The 24661-nt window shown below is 38.3% G+C and overlaps 1 protein-coding gene across 2 annotated transcripts in view; it reads right to left on the bottom strand.

Annotated features, from left to right (window-relative positions):
* Positions 1 to 22657, bottom strand: part of LOC149279290 (protein phosphatase EYA2-like) — a 42167-nt gene extending 19510 nt beyond the window's left edge. The window contains exons 1-9 of one of the 2 annotated variants that reach the window (XM_089501351.1): positions 22549 to 22657; positions 19836 to 19880; positions 19154 to 19202; positions 18156 to 18298; positions 15515 to 15631; positions 6241 to 6308; positions 4742 to 4919; positions 4217 to 4359; positions 2023 to 2106 (exon numbers count right to left, since the gene is read on the bottom strand). In XM_089501351.1, the coding sequence (XP_089357477.1) occupies positions 2023 to 2106; positions 4217 to 4359; positions 4742 to 4919; positions 6241 to 6308; positions 15515 to 15631; positions 18156 to 18298; positions 19154 to 19202; positions 19836 to 19880; positions 22549 to 22657 (936 nt within the window). Of the gene's footprint in view, positions 1 to 2022; positions 2107 to 4216; positions 4360 to 4741; positions 4920 to 6240; positions 6309 to 15514; positions 15632 to 18155; positions 18299 to 19153; positions 19203 to 19835; positions 19881 to 22548 lie in introns of those variants that run through there. The other variant, XM_089501352.1, reaches the window with a different exon arrangement.
* Between the last annotated feature and the right edge of the window lie 2004 nt (positions 22658 to 24661).

Genomic DNA, 24661 nt, shown 5'->3' with positions numbered 1-24661 from the left:
AGGTGCGCGGCACGCCTGACTAACACAATGTAAATAAACACAGCTGAGCCAGGAAGAATTTGGAAGGTTTTCTCATTAGAGAAATAAAATAAACAGATGTCCTTAAGCACTTTGGCCTGTGTTTGTCGAAGGAATTGAAAAGTCTTAGATGTTCGAAACAACAGAGGTGGTGCAGGGCAACATCTCAAAAACCAGTAAAAAAAAAACAACAAAAAAAAAGAAATTTGCCGTGCTTCGATTTGACTAATGACTCTGCGGGAAACATCTTTTTTATTTGAACCTTTAGAACCTCTCGTAGATTTTAACTGACAAGCAATAAAAGGCCAAAGTTTATGTCTGTGCAATTAAGTAGTAAAAAAAAAAAGGAGGTTTACTGCAATTTGTCGGATAGAGAATATATAACCCCCTAATTAAAAACATTTTGGCTAACTTTCCAGTGGTTTCTAATCATTTTTTATTTTATTTATTTACGTATTTTTTATTATGCAATTTGCCATGAAGCCGGGGACAGGTTGGTAAAGTAGAATTCTGATGTTTCTCAGCTAGCCGTCGGGACAAGCTGACCAATATCATAATCATGGACTTCAAAGTGTTTAATAATACTTCAACATACGACTAACACATAAGAATAACTTAAGAATAGACAGGGAAAAAAAATGACAAAATTACCCAAACCCTCTGTATTTTATATATCACGTTGAAGATGCACAGCCTTCTAACTATGGCCAAAGGATTTTGGTACCAAATGGTTAATTTACTTATTTAGTCACTAAAATATGATTGATTTGTTACCCAATGTCTATCATCAACAACCGGAGAAAGAGGCCCTGTTCTGCATCTTTTTCAACCGTTGGGTAAAGTTTTATTCCATCATCAACAGAAAGAGAGAGGCTTCTTGTCTACCATGATTGCCAAAGACAGCTCTCCTCTACCATCAACTTTCAAAAAGACTTCTCGGTAACCTTATCAAAAAACTGCCACGTGTCCATCAACAATAATGGTCGTAGGATATCCTGAACGTTCTAATTTAGAACTTTCTAACTTGGATTGAATTTTCTTCACACTTCCCAACGCCTTCGCTAAGTTCGTTTAGGTCCTGTGCTTAGACATCCTACGATGGCCTTCTCCAAATATGTTTTTTTTCCTGGCCGTTGTTTGTGGCAATGACTTATTCCTCAAGGGAATTCTAGAACATTGGGTTGATTTACTATCTTCCTTCTCCCCACCCCTTTTCCCGGCACCTTTTAATGTACACACGACTTTAATGATGTGTTAGTACATCGTGAGTCATGTGCGTCACTTTCCCTTCGAAGTCTATTAATAGATACTCGGCTTTACGGTTACGAGGAGCGAAACTGCCATATTAGTGTTTTAATTAACGGATCATAATGATAACAGCAGGCATAGAGCCCCCCATCCCCCCCTTAAAACGGCTAAGCAGGATTAATTGGAAGCCGTTAAAAGAGGAAATAAGGTTTTATGCACTTGACTCAAATACAACTGGCACGAAAATACTTACGGGGAATAAAAAACCAAAGAAAAAGCTGTTCAAAGTAGTAGAATATTAAAGAGAACAGAATGTTTGAAACATGAAAAGTAATATTTCCAGCGTTTTTTTTTTATTAACGTTGCCAGTAAGACCTACTCTGGGCACCAGTACGATTTCGATATGGCAGCCATCTTACCCAAAAGTCCTATGACTTTTTTATTCTAATGTTAAAAAAACATCTCAGCCGTAGACTACTAAGTACAATCTAAATCATCTCACGACTGGATCCTGCGTGGAACACTGCGTAGCAATTTCTCCAAGGCATTTCTTTCTTTTAATCATTTGTTTTCCTTAAAAATAACTAAAATGTCACTAAATTGTACTAATCCAACAGTTACCCCAAACAGACACTAAATGGAACACAATTTGGTGATGTGTGGTTGGGGACTGATGCTGTTGATTGCTAACAACCAACCCCCCCAAACCTATTTGGTGGAACAAATACACAATGAGAAAACATGAACTGAACTTACCTTCCCGTATCTGGTCGCAAAGGTTCCCGTGAGCAGAGAGTGGAAAATAATTATCGTCTCGTCCAAATCCCACACAAAGACGCGCTGTGAAGCAAAGAACGGAAGGTGTTTAGTAAGAAGAACAGAAAGGGTCACTTAAATACACATTCCTGGCCTTTGGAAGGCCCCTATCTGCTAATTACATACTTTTTTTTATGCTGTTGTTGGCGAGAAAATGGTGGGGCAAAGGAAACTTTGGGATCTGTTCATCTGTGGTGGACAGGAGTCTTTCTCAGAACACGTACTTTGGGGTTGCAGATATCAGAGGTGCTGAGCTTTTAAATTTTTTTTATACTCCCTAATTTCTCCCAACATCTTGACGAAGGAGGTGACATTACGTGAGAACCTTATTTACTAAACTCAAGTTTCAGGCACGGATATTGCCTTAAATTCATCTGATTTGATAGTTCTTGGGGGTTAAACCCAAGATGATCAAGATCTCATGTTCACGAAGCCCTTTTAGCCTTCTGCACTCTGGAGTCAAAACATCAATAGCCCCTTCTTTATTTATTTTTAAAGGTTCCCTCCAGTGAAGACTTCATTTCAAAAACACTGAATTTATCAAGTATTTCCCAAAGGAGATTTATTAATGATCGTCCGTTGGTAAAAGAGAGAAAATATAATCTCAAAATGACCCCTGACTCTAGGACTCTATAGCGGAGCTTGTACCCCCCCAACCATTATATGTTATTTGAAGAAAAGAAAACAACAAAAAAATCACAATAAAATGTAACATCAATGTGTTTCTGAGACAGGACGGTTCTGAGCAGATAACATATTTAAGGGTCTTTTTGTATTCTTGCCCAACTCCAGGACAGTTATTCAAATATATTCTATCCGGCTTTAATGTATTATTATTTAAAAAAAAAAACCTTTGATAGTCAGCCAAGACTTTTAAAAAAATCGAGCTTGCAAAATCTTCTCCTCCTCAACAGAAAATCTAAATAACCAGGTGGAAAATATATTAGGAAAAATGGGATAAACTCGACAGAATGATGGACTAGGTAATGTTGTTCTCTACTGTGTGTAGAACCCATGGATCAAATGGTTTTCTCGTTTTAATTCTGGTGTGACGACTTCAAAAAGTTTCTGGTTCTTAAATTAATTATATATGTGTTGTATAGATACTGGGACATATCTGGGCAAAAGAAGAAATATAGCTGTTTAGGTGGAACTTTCATCCACAAAATCGGAATTCTGTGGACGGTGGGAAGAACTGGTGGTTCTGGTCAACCGCAGGGTTGACTGAACCACAGAGAGGGTACTAGAAAGCCACAAGGGGCCACAGGAGCAGTTTCAAATTTGAACTATGGGTTTTCATGAGGTTGTTTTGGAAGAGGGGATCATACCAAAATCTAATTTTATCAAAATCAATCAAAAGCTTTGGCCAAACCCCCATCCTGATGGAACATTCCTATAAGGTCTACGGAGCTGGCTACACAAAGCAAGAGATTTAAAAAAATGTCTAGGCGTTCTCTCATCTACCAATATTTTAACTTCTTCAAAGCAATACACAGCTTCACGCAGTATCGGCACTCAAAGGATTAAATAACGCCGGTGGCTATTACCACAATATTTAGGCAGCAGATTTTGATGCACGGTAGCATATGTTTCGATGTACGGCATGCCAAAAAATTTCATTCCAAAGTCCGTAAATCATCACTCAATTGTTTTTTTGTATTTTTTTGTTAAGTTTCAGAAATTGTAGCGTATACCTTGTAATCCACAACATCTGTGAATGTTTGGCTCGGCCGCCCAATGGAAGCAAACAATTGTTTTAACTGGAAACCTTGGCCTCTTTGAGAACATTTTCCTAACTGTACCTTTAAGTAACCTACATGGCTTTAGGATTTTCAGTTGGCATTATTGTTCTACGGGATCTTCAGTTTCGAATTTAGGGAACTCAACAGAGTTAGTGAGCAAAACCTACAAAATTAACTACTTCCATGTCCTGAATTACCCCCCAAGGCTTCCGTAAAAGCAGAAGAGCAGTCTAATGGGGAGGTATAATCACGCAATCATGGCTGTCCTTGGCGGCATACAGTTTGTTTAGTCTGTAGACATCATCAGACTGAACTACTAGACCCAAAATATGGTCGAGTACATGGTCGTCCATGATTTGGCCTTAAAGTAGTATTTGTGCTTCTGAACATACCTCGATTTCATTATCCACCGTGGGGGTTGGGTCATTGTTCCTTTTCGATCTACCGCGTAACTTCCCGTCAGATCCTCTGTGCTGCCGATCGCTGTCTGAATCTTTAATGGGTGTGGAAGGACCATTATGGGCATTATATTCACCTGAATGACAATAAAACATTTGTTACAAAACCATGCAAAGCCATCTAGATACTTGTTCATAGAACTCATCTTAGGTAATAGAAAAAATAACAGGTGTTCTTCTAACTCAGTGACCTGCACTTGAGAAAACAATATGGCGGCCCATTATGTGGTTTTCTTATTTTAACCTTTGATATTCAAAGCTTGAACTGCTTACATCAAAGATGATGATGTGAGGAGACACTATCCTTTTTGTTAACGGGTAATTATGCCTAATTTCATTTTTAACATTGTTAAAGAACAAACCAATGAACTGTTTTATGTAAAATTCCAAGTAATGCTCAACATTCTAACCCCTCCTTCAGTCTGCAAGAAGCGGAAAATATAAATCATATTGACTTACCAGACAAAGATTCAGGGCTCTCATTTGATATGTGATGGGAAGACTCCTGAAGGGAGTACGAGCTTGTGGACAGAGACGTTGGACTGACACCATTTGTTGGTACATATGGAGAGTTGTATGACGTGCTGTAATACTGGGGATATTGACCTTGGCTGAAACCAGGGTACGATGAATATTCCTTTGACAAAAACAAAAATGGATTTTAGCTTGGTAAAGGATCCTTGGAGCATGCATAATTTTTATATTTAATATCTAATATCTAGCTGAGCTTTTAGACCTTTGAAGTCCAGAGTGGGTCCATAACGTCAAGTAGAACATGAGGCAACCCATGATAAGATACTTTCTGTGGGCACTGGACAAGTAAGCTTGCTAGAAGGCAATGTGAGCCAATTTGGTTATTATTGGGGCATTTAGACTTATATCACCCTAATATCAGCATTACTTTTTCCAATTGGCTACTGATCCCAAAAACCGTTGTCGCTCATAATTGGTACAGAATCTATTCAAAGATGGTAGGTCTACCACGAGAGGTGAGTAGTTAATTAGATGCGTGACAACTACCACTGGCGTAATCATTGGCTGCCAGGCAGATTACTTAAAATGTATTAAAAAATACAAATAAAAATATAATTTTTTTGTAAAAAAGCAGACTTTTTAAGGACCCTAATTGGTCATAGAGAAAAAAACAGATTCTAAAAAAAGTAAGTCATTTTGATTTAGCAAAAATTGTAATGGAATATTATTTAGCAAAATGTAAAAAAAAAAAAAACCTTGTCCGATTCTTATCTGCTTTGTGCTATAAACCAGTTTTTACTTAATAACGTATTAGATATCTCAAAGCAACTGCACAGAGCTGGCAAAAAATCCCACCGCGTAGAAACTGCCAAAATCTCTCTTAGTGAAAAGATATTTGCTTTACCAATTTGAAGCCCAAATTCTTGAGAAAAGTTATTAAGGGCCAGATAAACACAGAAGGAGTGATTGTGCTTTCGGTTAATGTATGTCGTATAAAATGGCGTTTTCTGAAATGTTTTTGTGCTTACTTTAATTTTGGAAAGAACATTGCTTTTTTTTTTTTTTTTTGATAAGTAAACCTACGAGGGTGTATGGCGGAACAATAAACATTGTAGATTACAAACTCAAACCACTAATTACAGAGAAAGGGAAGAAACAGAACTCAGAGATGTCAAAAATGTGAAAAACAAAGTATCAACAAGAACATAAAATTGTTTATTTTCTTCTTTGTAACAAATAATGCACTTTGAAATCTCACCCAAAATATTGGCAGTGGCAAATTAATTTACTTCATGTTGATGCTTACCTCTCCTATTGTTGGGTATAGATTTTCAATATCAGAGAATTCTATATTTTTGGATTGTTTGGATTTTTTTTTAATAAGGGAAGTCCTATTTCCAGAGGTGGGGGATGCCTTTACGGTTTATGATCTCCCAATTGGGGTTATTAAAGATAAGGCTTAATATTTACATACAACATCTCACCTGATGGACACCACCAAATGATCCTGTGTTGGTCAAACCGTTGGCTCCTTGATAAATCCCTGATGGACCTTAGAGAGGAGGGGAAAACAAAGTTACTGAAAATGGAAATGTGCAAAAGCTTCATTGTCTACTAATAACTGGGGGAAGCAATTTTTGTTTGTACTTGGTCTTACAGTGACTTCCTGCTGCTATAGGACTCAGTAGGAGGAACCATCCGGATCCTTTGGCTTTCTAGGAGAAGTTTTAATTAAAACGTTTGGTCCAAACCATTCAGCTCCTCTGTGTTTCTAGGAGATATTAAATTTAAAACTTTTCGACCAAACCATTCGGATCCTCTGTGCTTCAAGGAGAAAGTTTAATTAAAACTTTTGGCCCAAACCATTCAGATCCTCTGTGTTTATAGGAGAAATAAAACTTTTGGACCAAACCATTCGGATCTTCTGTGTTTATAAGAGAAATAAGACTTTTGGACCAAACCATTCGGATCCTCTGTGGTTCTATGAGAGACTGGCCCTTTTTAACACCAGAACAGTAAAACCATGAGGACAGTATCTTATCATTTTCTTTTTCTCTTTGTTTTCCTAAGTGTGGACAGGGCTCCAGTGTCTTCCCCCATGTTCTTTCCCTAAAGATTTTGTTTGTTTTTATTTTAAGACGCTGGATTAAGTAGAGAATGAACAGCTGAATAAACTTCGTCATGCCAGGGGAAGTCACAAAGAATATGCAGAGAAAAAAAATGGAATTCCTTGCCAGGAAGCAACAGGAATGGGTTATGGTTCTAGAATGAATTTGCTACCACATGTAGCCCTCGGAGCATGTAAAATGGAGCATTTGAAATGCTAAACCGGGGCAACTACTTATGGGAGAATCTCAAACTCTTAACACGGCCATATAAACGTGAATGATACATTGTCTTCTGGTCTAGTGATAATTTGTTTCTGTATGGCTGAGTTGATTTTTTATGATGGTCCAAATGTTCGTTGGCATGGATTTCTCTGTACACAAGAGTTTTCACCATTTTCCTCTGATACACTGACATAAATATCATTGAAATATTCAGTCTTAAGTGCCTGTGGAGCTCCGGCCAAATCCTTCATGGAGGGTTTCTCATATAACACATTTGGAAGCTTTAGATGTTAAAGCGATTGGAATCTCCATTCTAGTTCCTCACACATATAAAAAAAATAAAACATACATAATATACAGATAACATTCTATCCCGTTCAGATTTTTTCCTAGCCTTATAAATTATTTCTTGCTGTCCCGCGACGCAGGGTCAAGGTGCTGATAGGTAGAAAGGCTTTGTCGCCATAGCAGCAGGGGAAAAAAGCCTTAAATCGGGAAAGGGAATAAAATGAGCAGCTCGGTAACGCCATCTTTAATATATTCTGAATCCATAAGCGTTCTTTATGCTATAGATATATAAACATTTCTGCCTGGCTCTCCGGCGCAAAATAATATAAGAATAAACTCAACCTTTGACTTTTTCATCTAGTGGGAAAACATTGTTTTAACAAAAAAACTGGGGGGAAAAGGAACAAAAACACTTTTATTTTATAACAGTATTTTATTTATTTTTCTTTCATTAATTTGCTCCCTACAGATTTCATCGAGACAAATCCTAAATTCCATTAAAACGTTCTGTAAGGATACTATGTAACTTTAGCAAATCACCCCACCTCGTTCTTAAAGTGGCCTGTATTGAAAGATCCGAGCCGTCTGTCTTCCAGTTCCAGTTGTTCAAGTCTCTGCTATTTAATTATTCCAACTATTCCAAATAATTTCATTAGCAAACTATGTTACAAACTCTGCCCCAGGGGCAATTTTTTTAATGCATATATACATTTTTTTTGTTGTTGTAAAGGTTTCTGGTTTTGTTTTTAGAACGACCCTCCCTACTTTACAATTGTAATTTTTCAAAAAGCCCATTGCATTTAATTACTAATTAGAGCATGTTGCTCGTAGGAATAAATAAACCAAGGTAATTTAAAAATGATCGGAGGATATTTTATATAAGAATTTTTTCTCTTGCTTGTCTTTTAAGTACCTCAATAAATATCTTATGCCCCCTGCAAACTTTGTATATTCTCAAGTTATGGGCAATAAACATGATTTTAAAAATCAGGATATCACTTTTGAATTATCTAGAAGAAACATCATCTGTTTTTACATGGGATTATATCATCCATTTTTTATTATTATTTTTTATTAGTCTTTACATCTTTGTTGACCTGAAATCTGTGCATGCAGGGAGCCCTTTTGTTTTATTAGGAACCGCCCCTCTACTTCCTCCCATTAACGAATCTCACAGAGCTAATGCCTGGTGATATTTTATACTCGGTATTTATTATCCGTGAACGAGTCATTATTGGAATTTTATTGAGTTTTGAAACTCCCTAAGAATATATCTTTAAATATGGTTGATCGTAGGAATGTAGACACTAAAGTCCTAAAGAATAATCCAAGTAGAAAATACAGCTTCCTTAAATCACTATAACATCTAAAAAAATGTTCCCTGTTATACTTATTAATTTATTGATTTATATATTCCTGCACAATGTACAATGGGACTGTATATTCATTATGATGAGTGTCCAGTTCTCCTTTTAATCCTTTTATCATTAAAAATATTTGCTTTAAGACTGTTTACATGTATTATACACTCTAATTATCTGTAAAGAGATGGAAAAAGAGACTTTATTCAGAATAATTTTAATTTAATACAGCAAAAATATTCTGAGATACTTCCCCTTTAAAGGGAGAGAGAGAGATATCTCGAGCATTATTTGTGAAACATTAATTGTACAATAAAATGCGTGATCTGACCCTTGACAAATGAGGCCTCTTAATACCCTTAAGACTCTCTGCAGGGTTAAGACTCAGCTCTGCCGCCATAGTCTTAGACTAAAGCTAATCAAAACCATATGTTCTGTCCAAGTTCTTAAAATAAAACAAAAAGAAATCTCACTTTATGGAGAGTTCGGTTTTATGAAGCAAACCTGGCTTTTAGATTTTGTTTTTACTAGTTGTTAAGTATATGAATATCACAATATATTGTTTTAAATTTGATTTTATTATTATTTTTTTTTTGTAAATTGTCCCAGGTTAAGAATTTATTGATGTTTTTATATACCTGCTTGCACGTTTTATAACATGCATTCAGCCCAACTGATTTGGTCTAAATCGAAAGAAAAAGGGCAAACATAAGTCATCGGGGCACAATGTTAAACATGTATGATGTCATCAAAATGTGCCCCACATAACTTTTCATCAATGTTAGGCCAGTATAATGTAAGCATACCTGGGAACGTTATGGCTCTGGCTACCTAGAGCCCCCCCTCTTTCGGAATGCGGGCAGGAAGTCTGACGTTATGGGCGTTCCCGCTGATGTCACGCGAAACATTTGAAGGGGCAATGGGCGGGGAGTGGGGCATATAAGAACACCGCTCTCGCAACTCGGAGAAGCAGTGCTTCTCTCGGAGCCTCCGGGCGAAACCAGGTATTGGTGTAAGCATGTTGTGGCTTGTGTGACTACTTGAGTAAGATGGGCCGGTGGTGATGCCTCAGCCCTGTCCACTTCAAGAATAAGCCCCTCCCACTTCTGGCAAAAGGTGGCAATATTAGCATTCTCTAATTAATTTCCTGCCCTGAAGTTCTTTCCCTTTTCTTCCTCTCATCATGAAAAGGCTCCTTGAACCAATCAGTAACAATCAGCAACTTATTAGGGAAAGATAAGTTAATGGGGAGGAATAATAATCATATAGGTCCCAAGAACAGGAATTTTAAATGGCTTCAAATGTGGGTTTCTAATACATATACATTGCTTATTTTAATCTGTACACTCCATTATTTCGTGGATGATGGGGGAAAATGCCAGGTGATTTTGCTCGTACTCCAAGATTAATAGAATAAAACGTTTAAAGAACATTCCCCCGAAGTCAGTAATGCTTTGCGTTTTTAATAAGGTAAGTGGGGTCATGGCTTTTCTACCTCTCATGATTAGCGAGTCATTTCAAGCATTGCATAACCCAACAGTATTCGCAGAATGCGGCTAATGACGCGTCCGTGACACGTAACCTGTTCGAACGTAAAAATCCTGCCTTACGGGTGTTTCCGGGTACGTTTCTGGAGGACTGGAAACAAATTCGCGAAAATAAAAAGAGTGAATTATGAAAATAACAAACTTTACTGTAATATCTTTCATTTTCCACGGAAAGCCACTAGAGAGGCTAACGTTTGATTGACCAAATGAAATCCCCCAACGTAAGTTGGGGTCAAGAATCCAGGACTTCAATGCATGAGTTAGGCAACAAACGAGAAGGAGATCCAGTGTTCCTGGACGTGCGCAAAATTACTACATAATCCCGTAGGAGATCTCAGAAACATAAGTCTGCAGGCAGAGGAATTTTTGGGGTCAAGACTTTGAATCTTTGACATAGCTAAAGTCAAGTGCGAAGACTTCGAGTTAGACGTCAACCCAACGTCCTTCTGGTCTTAGCTCGTAGTCCTGCGGCTCAAGATCCGGGGTTAAGACCCTCGACTTGGGAGGAACGAGTAGTAAAGTTGGAAGCTTTGTGAACGAGAGGTTTAAATAGAGTACTTGTTATAAAAAAAACAAAAAATTAAACAAAAATGATACAAAAAGGGAACTCGAATTCCCCGGCCAAACGTTTTTTGTGAACGCTTCACAGTTTGCTTTGTGATTTTGTTTTATTATCTAGCAGTCGCTGCCCAAACTGGTCCTTAAATCTTACAGTAAAATAGTATATTTTGTCAGTATTTTCTGCAACTATAATGTCTACGGATTCAGGTACTTATTTTGTAGACTTACCAAAAAAAAAGGTATTTTGGGGGGGTTTTTGAGTTTCTACAAGATTTTGTAAGAGGTTGGCATCCACTCAAATATCATTTTAATTTTTCAGCTAAAACGCACACAAGTCGGTTTCACCAGATCAGATTTTTCAGCCACCGGGGCTGTTTTGCATTAATGCGGGGGTCAGAGGTTAAATACAGCAGAAGCTAAGGAATTTTTCTTCCAATTTCATTTATTCAATATGCTCTGCCATAACACAGACCCCGCAATGGAGTAACAAGGTTAAGTAACTCGCTAAGACCCATGAAGTTAGTGTCAGGAGCTGATTTTAAGGCAACTTTGAATTTGTCCTTTCATGTCGATGACTTGCGTCAACGTGACCTAATTTACATGATTGCAACCGTTAGAGAAACCTCAATTAACGTGGCACAAAAAAAAGAAAATTACCGAAAATTCTAAAATGGAACTAATAACAGAATTCATTGTGCTTTTGAGACATGTATTTCGAATAGTAATTGCCACCACATGTCAATCATGAACCAGTTTTTACATATAACCGACGTTTCGCTGGTTCTGCTGTTATAATGGGTATCATGTTCTTTGATTTTCAGGTCATAGTTTCACTGTGGCCATTAGATTGTGATGTCAGAAAGTTTTACTTTACTGAGAGGGTGGTAGATGAGTGGAGCAGACTACCAGCAGAAGTGGTAGAGGGTAATACAATGAGGGTATTAAACATGCATGGGGTAGGCATACAGCTCCTTAATTTAAGACGAGACCAACGACTGATTAAGGTTTGAGTCTTTACAGCAGGAGAAACGGACGACTAGACGGGGGGCCAAATCGGTCTGATCTGCCGGCAGATTCTCTGTTTCATTAAGGTTCTATGCCTTAAATTTTGAAATATTACATTGTTATGAAGTATTTGGCTATGGTGAGGATAGTTAAATAAAGTGGCAGTCCTCAATTCAGTTAATGTAAATCAATATGTGATTCAGAAGGACTTCAGTTTCAGCTCCTGGGACCTTCTTCAACGGGAGGACCTCTGTGAAGAGCGCGTGTGAGGAAGGGGTGCGCCTGTACAGTTTACTGCACCATTTTTCCCAACCTAAAATAATATGGCTGATGGTGACGATAGTCAAAACTGCTAATCACTTGATGTAAAGGCTTATAATAAAGGCACAGCAGCACCTCGAAGGATGCAGAAAAATCACACCGTCGCCCCGATTAATATTTTGTTTGATGTCTGGCTGAGCTAAGCCGTCCCTGCATGAGATTAAATGGTTAGCATGTGTTTTAAATGACTGAGTATGATTCAAAGGCCACCACTCCTGAACCATTTCATGGAGCACAAACTCGCTCTCCTTCCACCCCCTGCCAACCGGCAAGAGGCAGGGAGGCCGACGTCTTGGATGAATTAAAAACCTCAGCTTTCTTCAACAAGCGTAATAAAAGCAACCAGTGACTTTTATCAAGATGGGCCCCCTACAAACGCTGATTCCACCACCCAGAGATACATACAACGGGCCTCGGCAGTTGATCGGATGTCAGCGGCCTTCATAAGACTTTGAGATTCTACAATCAGATACTGTTAACCCTTTCTTGCACATGTATTCCAAAAGGAGACATGTGATTATCCCCTTTTGAATGCCGTTTCTGTGCTAGACCATCAACTCAACGTAAAGCTACAACAGCGTAGTATGGAACAATGCTTTGGTTGGATTCATTTAAATTATACTATTTCTTCTGTGCTACACATAATCATACATCTTGTAATTAGGCTTCGTATGTTACCACAGGAAGGTCTCACTTTATGGCACAGAATGTTGTTTCCATCAAGGATATTTTACAACCATAGGATGCTAAACCATAGGATATTAAATAAAATTAAGTTGAAATGTGGACTAATTAAGCCAGAGCTTGACCCAACTCAAATAAAACTTGGTCCAATGGGTTACTTGTAGCACTCCATGTTTTTAATCAGTGACATAACATTGTCAGATAAATACAATCTATCTATCCCAACACATAAAAATAGTAATTTAGTATGTGCTAATGGAAATAAATAAAAAATAAATAATAACTGTCCTGCTGCCTAAACTTGAAGTGCTCTCTGAAAAAAAGGGAAAAGAAAAAAGGAAAAGAGAAAACAGGGGGGGAAAAAGAGAAAAGTATTGGGAACCGCTGCTGGTAAATCAACATTTTGTGAGAGTTAGTGAAAGAAGCCAAAAATGAACGGCACAGCTGCAGGGCGCACCTTCCTAATAGCTTTAAATGACTTCGTCACTGAGCACAAGAGCTTATAATTTAACAGCTACAATTGGAGCAAAACTCACTCTCATCCTAATTACCATCTGATATGCCGTAATACATTTTAATAGGATTATACGAAAACCATTATTACTACTGCTTTAGGGCTAAAAAAATAAAATAAAAAACCCTAACAACATAAGAAATCTAAAATAATTAAACATTTATGTTTATATGAATATCAATCTGTAAAGAAAAGTATTGAGGTCGCATTTCTATATAAAACTGATGATAAGAATGTTTTATTTATTATGTAAAATCTTTACTTATGCCTTGACGCTGAGATGGTTTGAGGGTAGCAGCCCAATATAGAAAAAAAATCAGAAATATAAAATAAAAATTATAAATAATCCCAAAAAATTATTTTAAAATTAACTTCATGAATTAAATTAATTAAAATTAATTGTATAAAAATATACCATAGATTAGGTTTTGTAATAACCAGTGTAAAATTAAAACAAAGATTACTGGTAGGATATAGGCCTGATACATATGTGGAAGGGGTGGGGCCAATTTAACCCCGTCTATTTGCATTTTACGATGCCCATAAAAATATAGAATTCAAGGTAAATCTTGCTTTAATGAATAATAGGGGATTTATTTTTTTCTGATTATTTTCTTTTGAATATTTTGCGCTATAAATTCTATTACATAAGTTATGGTGGGTAAAAGGTGATGGAAACCCTTCCACTTAAATGTAAGTACTTGCGCTATAAATTCAAAACATTTAAAGAAAAATGAGAAGATTTTGCCAAAAATAATAACTATGTTTAATTAAAAAAAAATTATAATCGTGAGAACAGCATAGTAAATGTTAAATTTAATATAATTTTATATGGGCAGCATATATAAACATATAAAACATATAAAAAATCATGTATATTTCAAATTCTATTAAGGGAGGACGGGTGGTGGACTGTAGGAGTTATTTTCTTTCAAAATAGTTTTTGTCTCCTTTTAAAACTTATGTCTGCAAAGGGGTTAAAAGTCAAACACTAAAACTCCCCCATGAGAATCTTTTTTAAGTATTGAAATGTATCAGGAGGGGGCTTTCAGCTGTCCCTAGCTGTCAGTCAGACATTTGCTGAGGTCTCATCCCATAAGGATAGAAGCATAAAAAATAGTGCAAAATTACTCAAAAGGCTGATTTATGGTTAAAAATCCAATTGCTTTTCTTCTTCTTACCCCCCAGGGGGAAAAAAAACCATTCTACTGGCAGTAGGGGTGAAAAGCTTACAACGTAGTAGACGCGTGGGAACGAGTGCGTGTTTTTAAGGTATATACCTTAAAGGTATACTTAATGCAAGTAGCCTTGTTAACCCTTAATTCACCGAGGATCACAGTATTATTGAGACAGGTAGCATGAATGGCTATAGAATCCCATAAATTGCTATTATCATCATATTTTCTATACTCAACTTGCCATACAGTTTGGTCAATGTATGTCGACGGGGATATGTCCACAGAAAACCACAGAATTCAGCCACACATTCCACCTTATCAACATATCAAAAGCCAAGTATTTCTGTAAATACAGAATAAGGGTGACACTTCCATCCAACTTCATTTCTCTACGACCTTCTCATTCCTCCAGACCATTCGATTTTCACGGATTTCTCCCCCATCACCCAAAACAGCCCTAAGAGGGTAAATTGCTGCCAAATGCGAGGGTAAATATGAGGGTCTCATCTCGTCTCAACCAGCAGAACCTGATTGTATCACAGGTTAAACAATTAAAATATATAAATATACTAACTGTGGGAAATAATAGAATGGCTCTGTCTCAATTATCCAGCCGGACTCTCTGACTAATGCTTTTTTTAGCATTGCCATAAAGCATCAACTCAACGTGGTGAAAGGAAATGTCACCCAAAATATCACATGACTGACAACAATGGCGGTTTCCAGGTCTGCAGATAAAGGGAGTTTATTGGGAGAAAATGAGATAAAACCAGGTTTTTGTCACCGACCGACATTGCTGGATACAGGCCCGTTTTTTTTTACTGTATAAAGAGCTGGGGGGTTATTGCGGTATACATCGCTGAGGGGTTGTTACTCTATACAGTGCTCAGGGTTATAAGGCGTGGGTTTGTTCGCCATTATGGATCCATGTGCATGATCTCAGTAAATAAGATGAATAAGAGTACGTACCGTGCATCTGGTAGGTGTACGGCGCTTGTCCCGGAGGCGGTGTGGTGAAACTCGAGCTGTAGCTGAGAAACCCGCTCTGCCCAGGAGAATGGCTCAAACTATCTTCTGTTTTGATGCCTAAAAAAACAAAAAAGCAGAAATTTAAGATCAAAAGAAACATTAATACAGACCCCGTCGGCACTTCAAAGAGATTTTCGGTTCCTTCCCCAAACTGGATCTTTCTTCTGATATTGTATCATTTTAATTTGTTTACAGTAAATATTTTTTTTGTTTGGTTTTGTTGACCTTGAATCAAGATAAATAAATTGGCTTTTTTATTAGTGTTTCCACCGTACTAAGGCAGAGAGATACATAAAGGGATTTAACAAAGGACAGGTGGGGATCAGAGGCTTGTAAGTTTTACTTTACCGAGAGGGTGGTAGATAAGTGGAACAGCCTCCCAGCAGAAGTAGGAGATGGTAATACAGCGAGGGTATTAAACATGCATGGGGTAGGCATATGGCTCCTGAATCTAGGACGAGACCAACGACTGATTAAGGTTGGAGTCGTTATAGCATCTTATGTGTATACTTTAAGAGAACTTGCTGCTCTCAAGATCTGCTTGATTATTCCTCCCCATTGAGTTATAATAATATATATTCACAGGAAACTCCCTTTGCCGCGAAAACATAAGTATTGATCCCTAAAAGAATCAAGAATTCTGGAATAGAACTTTTGCAACTTAGCTTAAAACATTATTACAACAAAAGCGCTTTCTTTACGATTCCGGCATTCAGGAAAGGCGTGCGCCTCGCGGAGCAGACAGGGTTAATTTTCCCTGAAGTGCTTATAAGAAAACCAGATGATTACTGTTAACACGCAAATGAAAAAAAATTTATAATAATAAAGAAATCACACCAAATGAATTTCCACACAATATGCTGTTTTGTCTAGAAAAATGACCTCAATAAATGTTACCATAAAAAATAAAACCTCATTGTTCCGGATTCGCGGCCAGGTGGGGGTTTTCATTCGCTGGCGGAGCGCGTATTGTATGAGAAGTGACCCTAATAGGTAATCTACAGGATTTATAAGCAACATATGGGCCTGCCATGTGTGCGCCCTAAAGACACAATCCGGTAGCAAATGGTCGGACTTTCACCTGCTCTACCAGAAACAACTGTTCAGTATTTTCGCTGGATACACTCCAGCCCCTCGGCCCCACCAAAGAAACCCAGAGCATTGTCTTCCGGAATAAACCCCGCAAATCTGCCTTTGTGAGATTTTTGTAAAAAAACTTTTTTTTTTTTAAAATATTTTTTTTTTATGAGAAATGTTAACGTGGCTGTGAATTTAAATACAATTATTAAAAAGTATAATAATGGTGATTTTGTTAATGTTTTTTTTTTTTAATCTTATATGGTAATTAAATAAATAGCAAATAAAAAGATTTGAAATATTATGTAGCATTTGAGACGTAGAAACATAGAACGTCAAAACGGCCCCATCTGGTCTGCCGCTTTTCCTGCTGTAAAGACTCAAACCTTAATCAGTCATTGGTCTCGTCTTAGATTCAGGAGCCTTATGTCTATCCCATGCATGTTTAATACCCTCACTGTTTTACCCTCTACCACTTCTGCTGGGAGGCTGTTTCACTTATCTACCACCCTCTTGTTTATAGTACGTTAAATTAAAGAGGAATCTCTCCAATCTTTTTTTAAGCTGGTCCTCCCTGAGTTTGAGTTGCGATATTTTTTCTTGTCTCCCTCCCTTCCCTAGTGCTGAAAGGCTTTCTAAATCCAGGCCAACATTCCTCTGGTTTGGGCACCAAGCGTATTGTTAGGCAATGCCAATAAACTGGACATTTTCCAGGACAGCTGAGAAATAAGACTGGTTGTTGCGACTTGTTGGCAAAGGCGGGACTGTAGGCAGATATCCTTCGGCCCCCCGGACGCACTACTCTCCAGAATTCCACATTACGTTGGGTTATTAACAATTCTTGGGACGAGGTTTGGTTCCGTCCTCCTCACAGAGGATTGGCTTTGCTCTGAGGACTAAGATCTGGCATTGCATGTTTTCCAGGCCGCGTGGAACGAGAGAACGGAGGAGTCCGCAAGAAAAAAAGGAGTCTGCCAGCGAGGACGGCAACAGTTGTTTGGCAAGACCCTCCCATCCAGATACCGAGCATTGTTGCTGGTCAATGAAATCTTGGATTCCATCATTCATTTTTCTTTTAACCACATAGCTGCTGCGCAGGTTCTAAACATGTTTTAGATCAGGAATTCAACATGCCAACAACTTTGTGGTCAGGGACACCATCAGTGTAACATTAAATCGACATGGTCTTCTCTCCCTGAGGGCACCTCAGCTTCTTTTTTTACCTATTTAATTCCATATTTAATCACAAGGAACACACAGACACAGAGAAGCCTTTATGAAGGTTCATCTGCCTCATCTATGGGCTCCTTATCCAGAGTTTGTGGTGGACATTAATCGTTGACCATGCATGGTAGGTCGTTGACCACAAAACCGAGGGCAAATTATTGTTATCGTATTGTTGTACTTAATAGAAATAATACGATTTTCTTAATAAGAAATAGCATGTTTCCATATGACCACATAACTATAACCTCCAGCTAGTATGATGTCACTCAAGACTTACTGTAAGATGGGATCCCATAGGCCTGCCCAGGAGGGGGGTACGTGGAGTATGCCGCTGCCTGCTGGATTCCAGCGCTGTACTGGGTCTGTCCATACGCAGCCATGGCTGATATAGATGGGGGTGACACTATATGAGGGTAGTGCCTATGGAAAAAAAATCCAGATTAAGATGTAGATTCTGGTGAATAAGCAAAAAATACAGCTGAATGATGTTGAACTGTAAACAGATTGTCCATATCAGGATTAACCCCAACCTATATATCTTGAGGGGAAGTGCCATGGACAATATTCTTCTCCTTGAGCTGTTTACAGTAATAATACCCAGCGCTGTATACAGTAACCTCCAAAAACCTGGTTTTATCTCATTTTGATCCAATAAACTCCCTTAATCTGCAGACCTGGAGGCCGCCATTTTTGTCAGGCATGTGATTTTTTGGGTGACTTTCCCTGTTTAAACACCACTCTGAGCTGATGCTTTATGGCAACGCTAATGAAGTCCGCTCCTCCACAGACTTTCATTAGTCAGGGAGTCGTCTGGGCGATTAAGACTGAGCCATTCTATTGTTTCCCCACAGACAGTATGATAAGGAGTCGTGGTGTTTGTATAGTAGATTGGGGCTCAGATAACAGCGAGAACTCATACAAACGGCTGATATGCAGCTGCCTGAAAACATATTATGAAGAAACTAGAACTGTTTAAGAATAAGTTATTTTTTTAATGTGATTCTAGTGATAAATGTCATATATTAGCCGGCCTTTAAGCTTTGATAAATATGCAAACATATTCAGGCTTCCTGTGTTCGGCACCCTCCGTATCATCTGTTTTCTATGAATATTATAACTTTTTGGGAATATATATATATATACGTTCTATCGATAGGAACTCCGGGTTCTTTTGCAGAGAACACGGAGCCGTCTCTCCTTTAAGATTCTAGGAACTCATGTAATATACATTAAGAAAACACGATACTCAACATTTTTTTCCCCCGGCAAGCTCACCTCGAGTAATTCACCTCAGGCGTAAATTGCTGGGATTCTTTGCCGTTTCCTTAAGGAAGTAGAAAAAAAAAAACATCAAAATCGGAATAAAGTTACCTTTCTTAGAATTTGTAGCCTAAAACAGAACTTAACATAGAGTATTTCTTCCCTGAAGAGCTTACAGTCTATTTAGCTGAGAGAGGTTTGTACAGTATGGATATGATTTATTATTCAGTAGGAATTCAGAAGAAAAATAGTTTTATTCCTCAATCCTACAACATATGCAAATTAGCTATTTTGCATATGAGGCCGGGCTGATGATGTCACAGAGGAAGTGATGCTCTAAAGCTAAAATCCATTTTCTCCTGATTTATGCATCCGCGTGAGAATAGAAAATGACCCAAGTCAGCAATTCTAGAATTGACTTCTACTCAACGTCCTTGTGGTAGTCTTGGCGGCCATTTTGTCTTACTTAAATTTTGTCTTACACCCATAATAGGACATTAAAAAACAGGATCATTTATTGGGTTTCCATACCCACAATGAACTTTAGAAACATTTTAATTCGTATATTAACGGACTCATTAACCGGAGGTATGGTGGGGGGGGGGGGGGGATCGTCCTACAAGGATGTTTAATTTCCCTTTAAAGATTCCATTGGTGAATAAGAACAACCTATTTTAATCCAGATGTTTTTCCCTACCTGAATGTGAGAAGGTTTGTCTAGAAGATACTTTCTTTGATTTATCTGGAAGAAAATAATTTACAGAAAATTAAACTTTGTCCTCCATTAAAACTTAATAGCCTATTTCGTTTAGACTGATTGTAGGCTGAGCTTAAGAAGATCATTAATTCTTAAATTATACGGCCAAAAAAAGTAAAGTCAGACGAGCTTTCGGGGCATCGGAGGTCTCTTCTTCAGAAGGAAACCATCTGAGAACTGTCACAACCTTATGTTAGGTTAATGTTAGTCTTTTAACACTTGGTCGGCCATCTTTTAATTCTTTTAAGTGCTGGCATTAAAGGGAGAGCAGACGGAACGCCATGCATTTTTAATGATGTTTGCTGAAGACTTGCGATGGGCAGTTAGAGGAGTTGGCGTCTTTCACAGCACCCCGTGACCTTGGTTAACCTCGTCTTTCTGCAGGTCCTCGTCCTTTATTGTCTACTAGTATTCATTTTATCTGTCGTGGCCGTTACAATTACATCGCTTTCTCGTAACTTCATAATAAAAAAGATTTGCCTCTTTTTATTATTATTAATATTATTTATTGTTTTATATAGCGACATCAAATTCTGTAGCGCTGTACAAAGGGTAGACGGGACATAACATGTAGTCTATAATATAACAATTTGACTTACAGAAACAACAATCTATTCTGAGGATATAGACGATACAAAAATGGGTCTGCTTGGCAAATTTCGACACCAAAGATCATACTAAAGGGAGCGGCAGCCATCCGGTGTCAACATGGGGCAAACTTCAGTCCACTGGGGGTATCTGAATTTTCCCCTAAGCAGAGGAGTATTTAACTCAGGTGTTGCCCTAGGCCTGAACCAGGGCAGTACCCCTAGCCGCCCCCCTCCATGGCCACCATCTTCATTGTCTATGAATGCTGTGCCCCAAGAGAGCGCTCTGCCCTGTTCATGGTTTTGTGGCGCAGGGACTGCTGACCCCCTTGGAACTGGGACCTAGGGCACAATATAGTGCTGCCCCTGGGCCAATGCCACCAGTATGTTGAAATATACCCCTTGGGGTAAATGCATTTGCTGAATTGAGGACATTCCTCGCCTTTTAGGACTTTCGTTCTACAACTAGGGGCCAAAGACCCCATACATTTTTGCGCGATATCTCCTAATAACACAATGTGTCTTAAGACATCTATATGAAAGCAAGCCCCAGTTTTCTGGCGTAACAATATATTTGGTGTTAAGCAATAGAAATGCCTCTTCCTTAAGTAAGACTCGTATATTATAAATGCCACTAATGGTTTAAACAGCTAAAGATGTACTAATCGAGGAGAAAAATCAAACAATGCTTTGGAATGAAGTCGCGAATGAACTTGTGAGAACTCGTTCAACAAGTGCGCTTGCCAATAATTCTTAAAACACATTTATTCTGGGGGGTTTTTCTCGCATGGATGATTTGAAAAGCCTAATGGTTTTACAAGGTTGTAGCCGCCTTTCGAACGCCGTGTCCCATTTTTCACTTGCCAGAGAAGATGTTCATGCTTTGAAAATGTTTAGGTGGATGTCTCCTAAATAGTGTTTCTGGTCTGAACATGACGCATAAAATGTAATTTACGCAACAATAGTTCAGCCAAGTGAACCCGCCATTTTGTGTTGATCTATACAATTGGAGTTAGGTATTTAAAACCGTAAATAAAGGTGGCATATTGCATTTAAATAGAACGTATACTCAAATATATAGCAAGCTTAACGAAAAGCATAAGATGTTTCTCTCCTGAGCCTACAAGGTGTTCTTATATCCTCTTTGGCTCCACCCACTCATCACTAACCCCACCTTCCCAGCTCAGCTCCACCCCTTTACTGGCTAATATATAAGGCAGGACAGGAGGTCCTCAAGGTCAGCGTATGTGGAAAGTACGGCATCCTATTCCAGGTACCGATAACAAAGCAAGTGTTGTTTTTGGGCCTGGTGCATCTAGGCCTATGGGGCAGGTTAAGGGGGCAGCTGCCCCTTTGCTGCACAACAGTGAGCCAATCACCCTATTAGGGGGTCAGGCTCCGTATAGTTCCACTGCTCAATGGGTTGGTTAAAAGGGAGATTGCTGATATTCCTGATCAGGCCCATTAACACTATGGATGACCGTTCACAGCCTCCATATGATGCATTAAAAGGCGCTGCACACCTTTAAGATACGGAGCACCAGGATATTACGTCATGGTAATATGCATACATGGAAACTTTCTGACCTCGAGCCCAGCCTTGTAGGATGGTGGTTACATTGATGTCACGGGACACGCGTCATTGTTGGATGGAAAGTGAGAGTGGGCTGTGCCACAACGCGAGTTTCCCCAGTAGTGGTCCCAAGACCCATTAAGCAGCACTTCTTCAGGCAAAACCCAAAGAGTTCCCAGTTATAGTAATATGTCTTGGTTGCTTGTGCTTACCAGGCTTAGGCCTAGGGAAGCACTGAAGATACATACATCACTGGACAAAGCACCAATGGAAAACCTTACGAACACGGTTGTTCATATCCGGGTAAACTGCCTACCCTGTATCCCACCACCCAGCTTCAACCCAGAAAAGCTCAAGCTAGGTTTATAATTTTCTGTCCGTCTAGAATTGGATCCCTACCTACCTTACCCACACAAGAACAGTCAGAATTTGCTCCAGACCAGAAACAATAATGTCATATAAAAAATTTGAGGAATGGGAGAAAACCACTTACCTGCTATGTCATCAGGAGACGAAGAGTGATTCTCGGAAAGGTTAAACTTGAGGCTCTCTGGGCACCCGCTGGTTACAGAAAGACTCTGCGATATCACGAGATCTAGCATTTCCTTATACCTGAAAGAAGACAAAGAAAATATAATTTATTCCTCTGTTACATACGCTTAATAATCTGTTTTTTTTCTTCCACAACAGTATAAATATTAAAACAGGTTACCTAAATCATATCCTGTATTTAAATTTCCTATAATAACATTCCAGTTTTTTTTCCACCTAAGAGAATGTTGTATTAAAATGAAGGAGACATGTCCTCGGAGACCGACGCATCTGATTGCATTTTGCTTTGTTATGTGATTTGCCATCATAAAAATGACTTTTCTCTAGTTAATGCAATTATGCTCCAGTATGTATTGAATTCCGGAGATAAACAAGTGGATTTTTCAGATGCCAAAGAACAGAACGTTGGGCTTTTCACCAATTTAAAAAAAAATAAAAAAATAATAATTAATTTTTAAAGAAAAAAATACATAATTAGGGCTGCCATAGCATCGGCTAATCCAATCCATAGCTTTTTAAATACTTTTAATTGGGTTTTGTGAAATTTAACATCGATCACAACAAGTCTATGCATTTTTTGGCTAAAATTAAACTGTTTTGTATAGGTGTGCATTCGGCTACTAGCATCTGTTTAAATTTCTTAAGCCTCGATGTGACGCATTCATTTATTAGGATATTGAGATAAATTAATATATAACCGGATCTATAATGTCTATTTGGGAATCTGGCCATGTGTTGGTTTGAAAAATTAAAATTGTGTCTATATTATTGCAAATCCTAATTTTCACACTGGGGGGTACTTCTATTAATCCCCCTTTATAAGCCCCCCTTACTCCCTTACATCAATTACAAATGAAACCCACTCAGTAAACATTGAGGTTTGGATGAAGAATACAAAATTAAAACCAATATGTTACAATTAGTAAAATTCTGGTAGATTCCAGTCTAATAGTATTAATGCCCTCAATACAGTGATTCTAATTAGGAACTAATAAAAGACAAATGTGGAACACAATACGGCGCCTCTTCTCTCCTCGGAACCCTAGACGTTTTAATAGATAACATGAAAAATCTTTAGTTAATTACTATGTAAATAGCAATGAATGAGTATAGGCACCAGCATGAATGGAGGAGGCAGACACAGAGCACACGTCCTGTTGCCTCAGAAGAAAGCAGCCCATACCATTTGTTAGGCTTGTCGTCACTCAGATTCCCCCCCAGGGGCAACAAGCATTTAGGGGAAACATGGCTGCTTTTAAAGCACTCTACTGGAGTAGTGTCAGGGAGCTGAACCCAAGAGATGACAGCTGGAGTCGAAGGGAGGGGGAAACTGCGGAGGGACTTCAAAGACCCCACGAGCAACAAAGAAGATCAGAAACATAAGGACTGCCCAAAGTGTGTATGTCCACGGGCTACCTATGCCGGCAAAACACAAACTGTCCCTAACTTACTCGAGACAGATGATAATCTGTCCATAGAGGGGGTGAAACCAGACAGACCTCACTTATATTCTGTAGATCCTTCAAAAAAGAGAAGTCTTGACTATTTATGTCCAACTTTCGCATTAGAACGTCAGGTAGCTCATTGTTAAAACATTCGCTTTCTGTATCTGAACCAAACTATTATTAGAATTATTCTCTTTTAATACATTTATATGGCACCAATGATTCCCGCAACGCTTCATACGGTCCATACATTCAAAGGGTCTGACAAAACTAGAACTGTTCTAGTTCTAGTTTTTAGAGAATGGAATATTATCTAGTTTTTAGAGAATGGAATATTATCATTACTGGAGGTGGGTTGTTATAGATGGTATCGCCAGGGCTTTATTCTAGAAAGATGGATTTATCATTAATTAAAACAATAAATAATAATAACAGAGCATTGATTTTTTAATCTTGTTTTCACAGGCAAACAAAAAATCTAACTTTTTCTAATGTAGATTTCCATATGAAAACTGGGACAAAGATGATCAGGTTCTGTCAATCCAAGCGCCTCACCTTATTTTAAATGTGGACAGATCCAAGGGGCAATTTTTACCGTTGGGGCAGAAG

The sequence above is a fragment of the Sceloporus occidentalis genome, unplaced genomic scaffold, assembly GCF_023333645.1.
Source record: "Sceloporus occidentalis isolate IW3139 unplaced genomic scaffold, rSceOcc1.0.p SCAF_173, whole genome shotgun sequence".
NCBI lineage: Eukaryota > Metazoa > Chordata > Lepidosauria > Squamata > Phrynosomatidae > Sceloporus > Sceloporus occidentalis.
The sequence above is the reverse complement of the archived record's forward strand: the minus strand, read 5'-3'. Positions and strand labels throughout refer to the sequence as shown.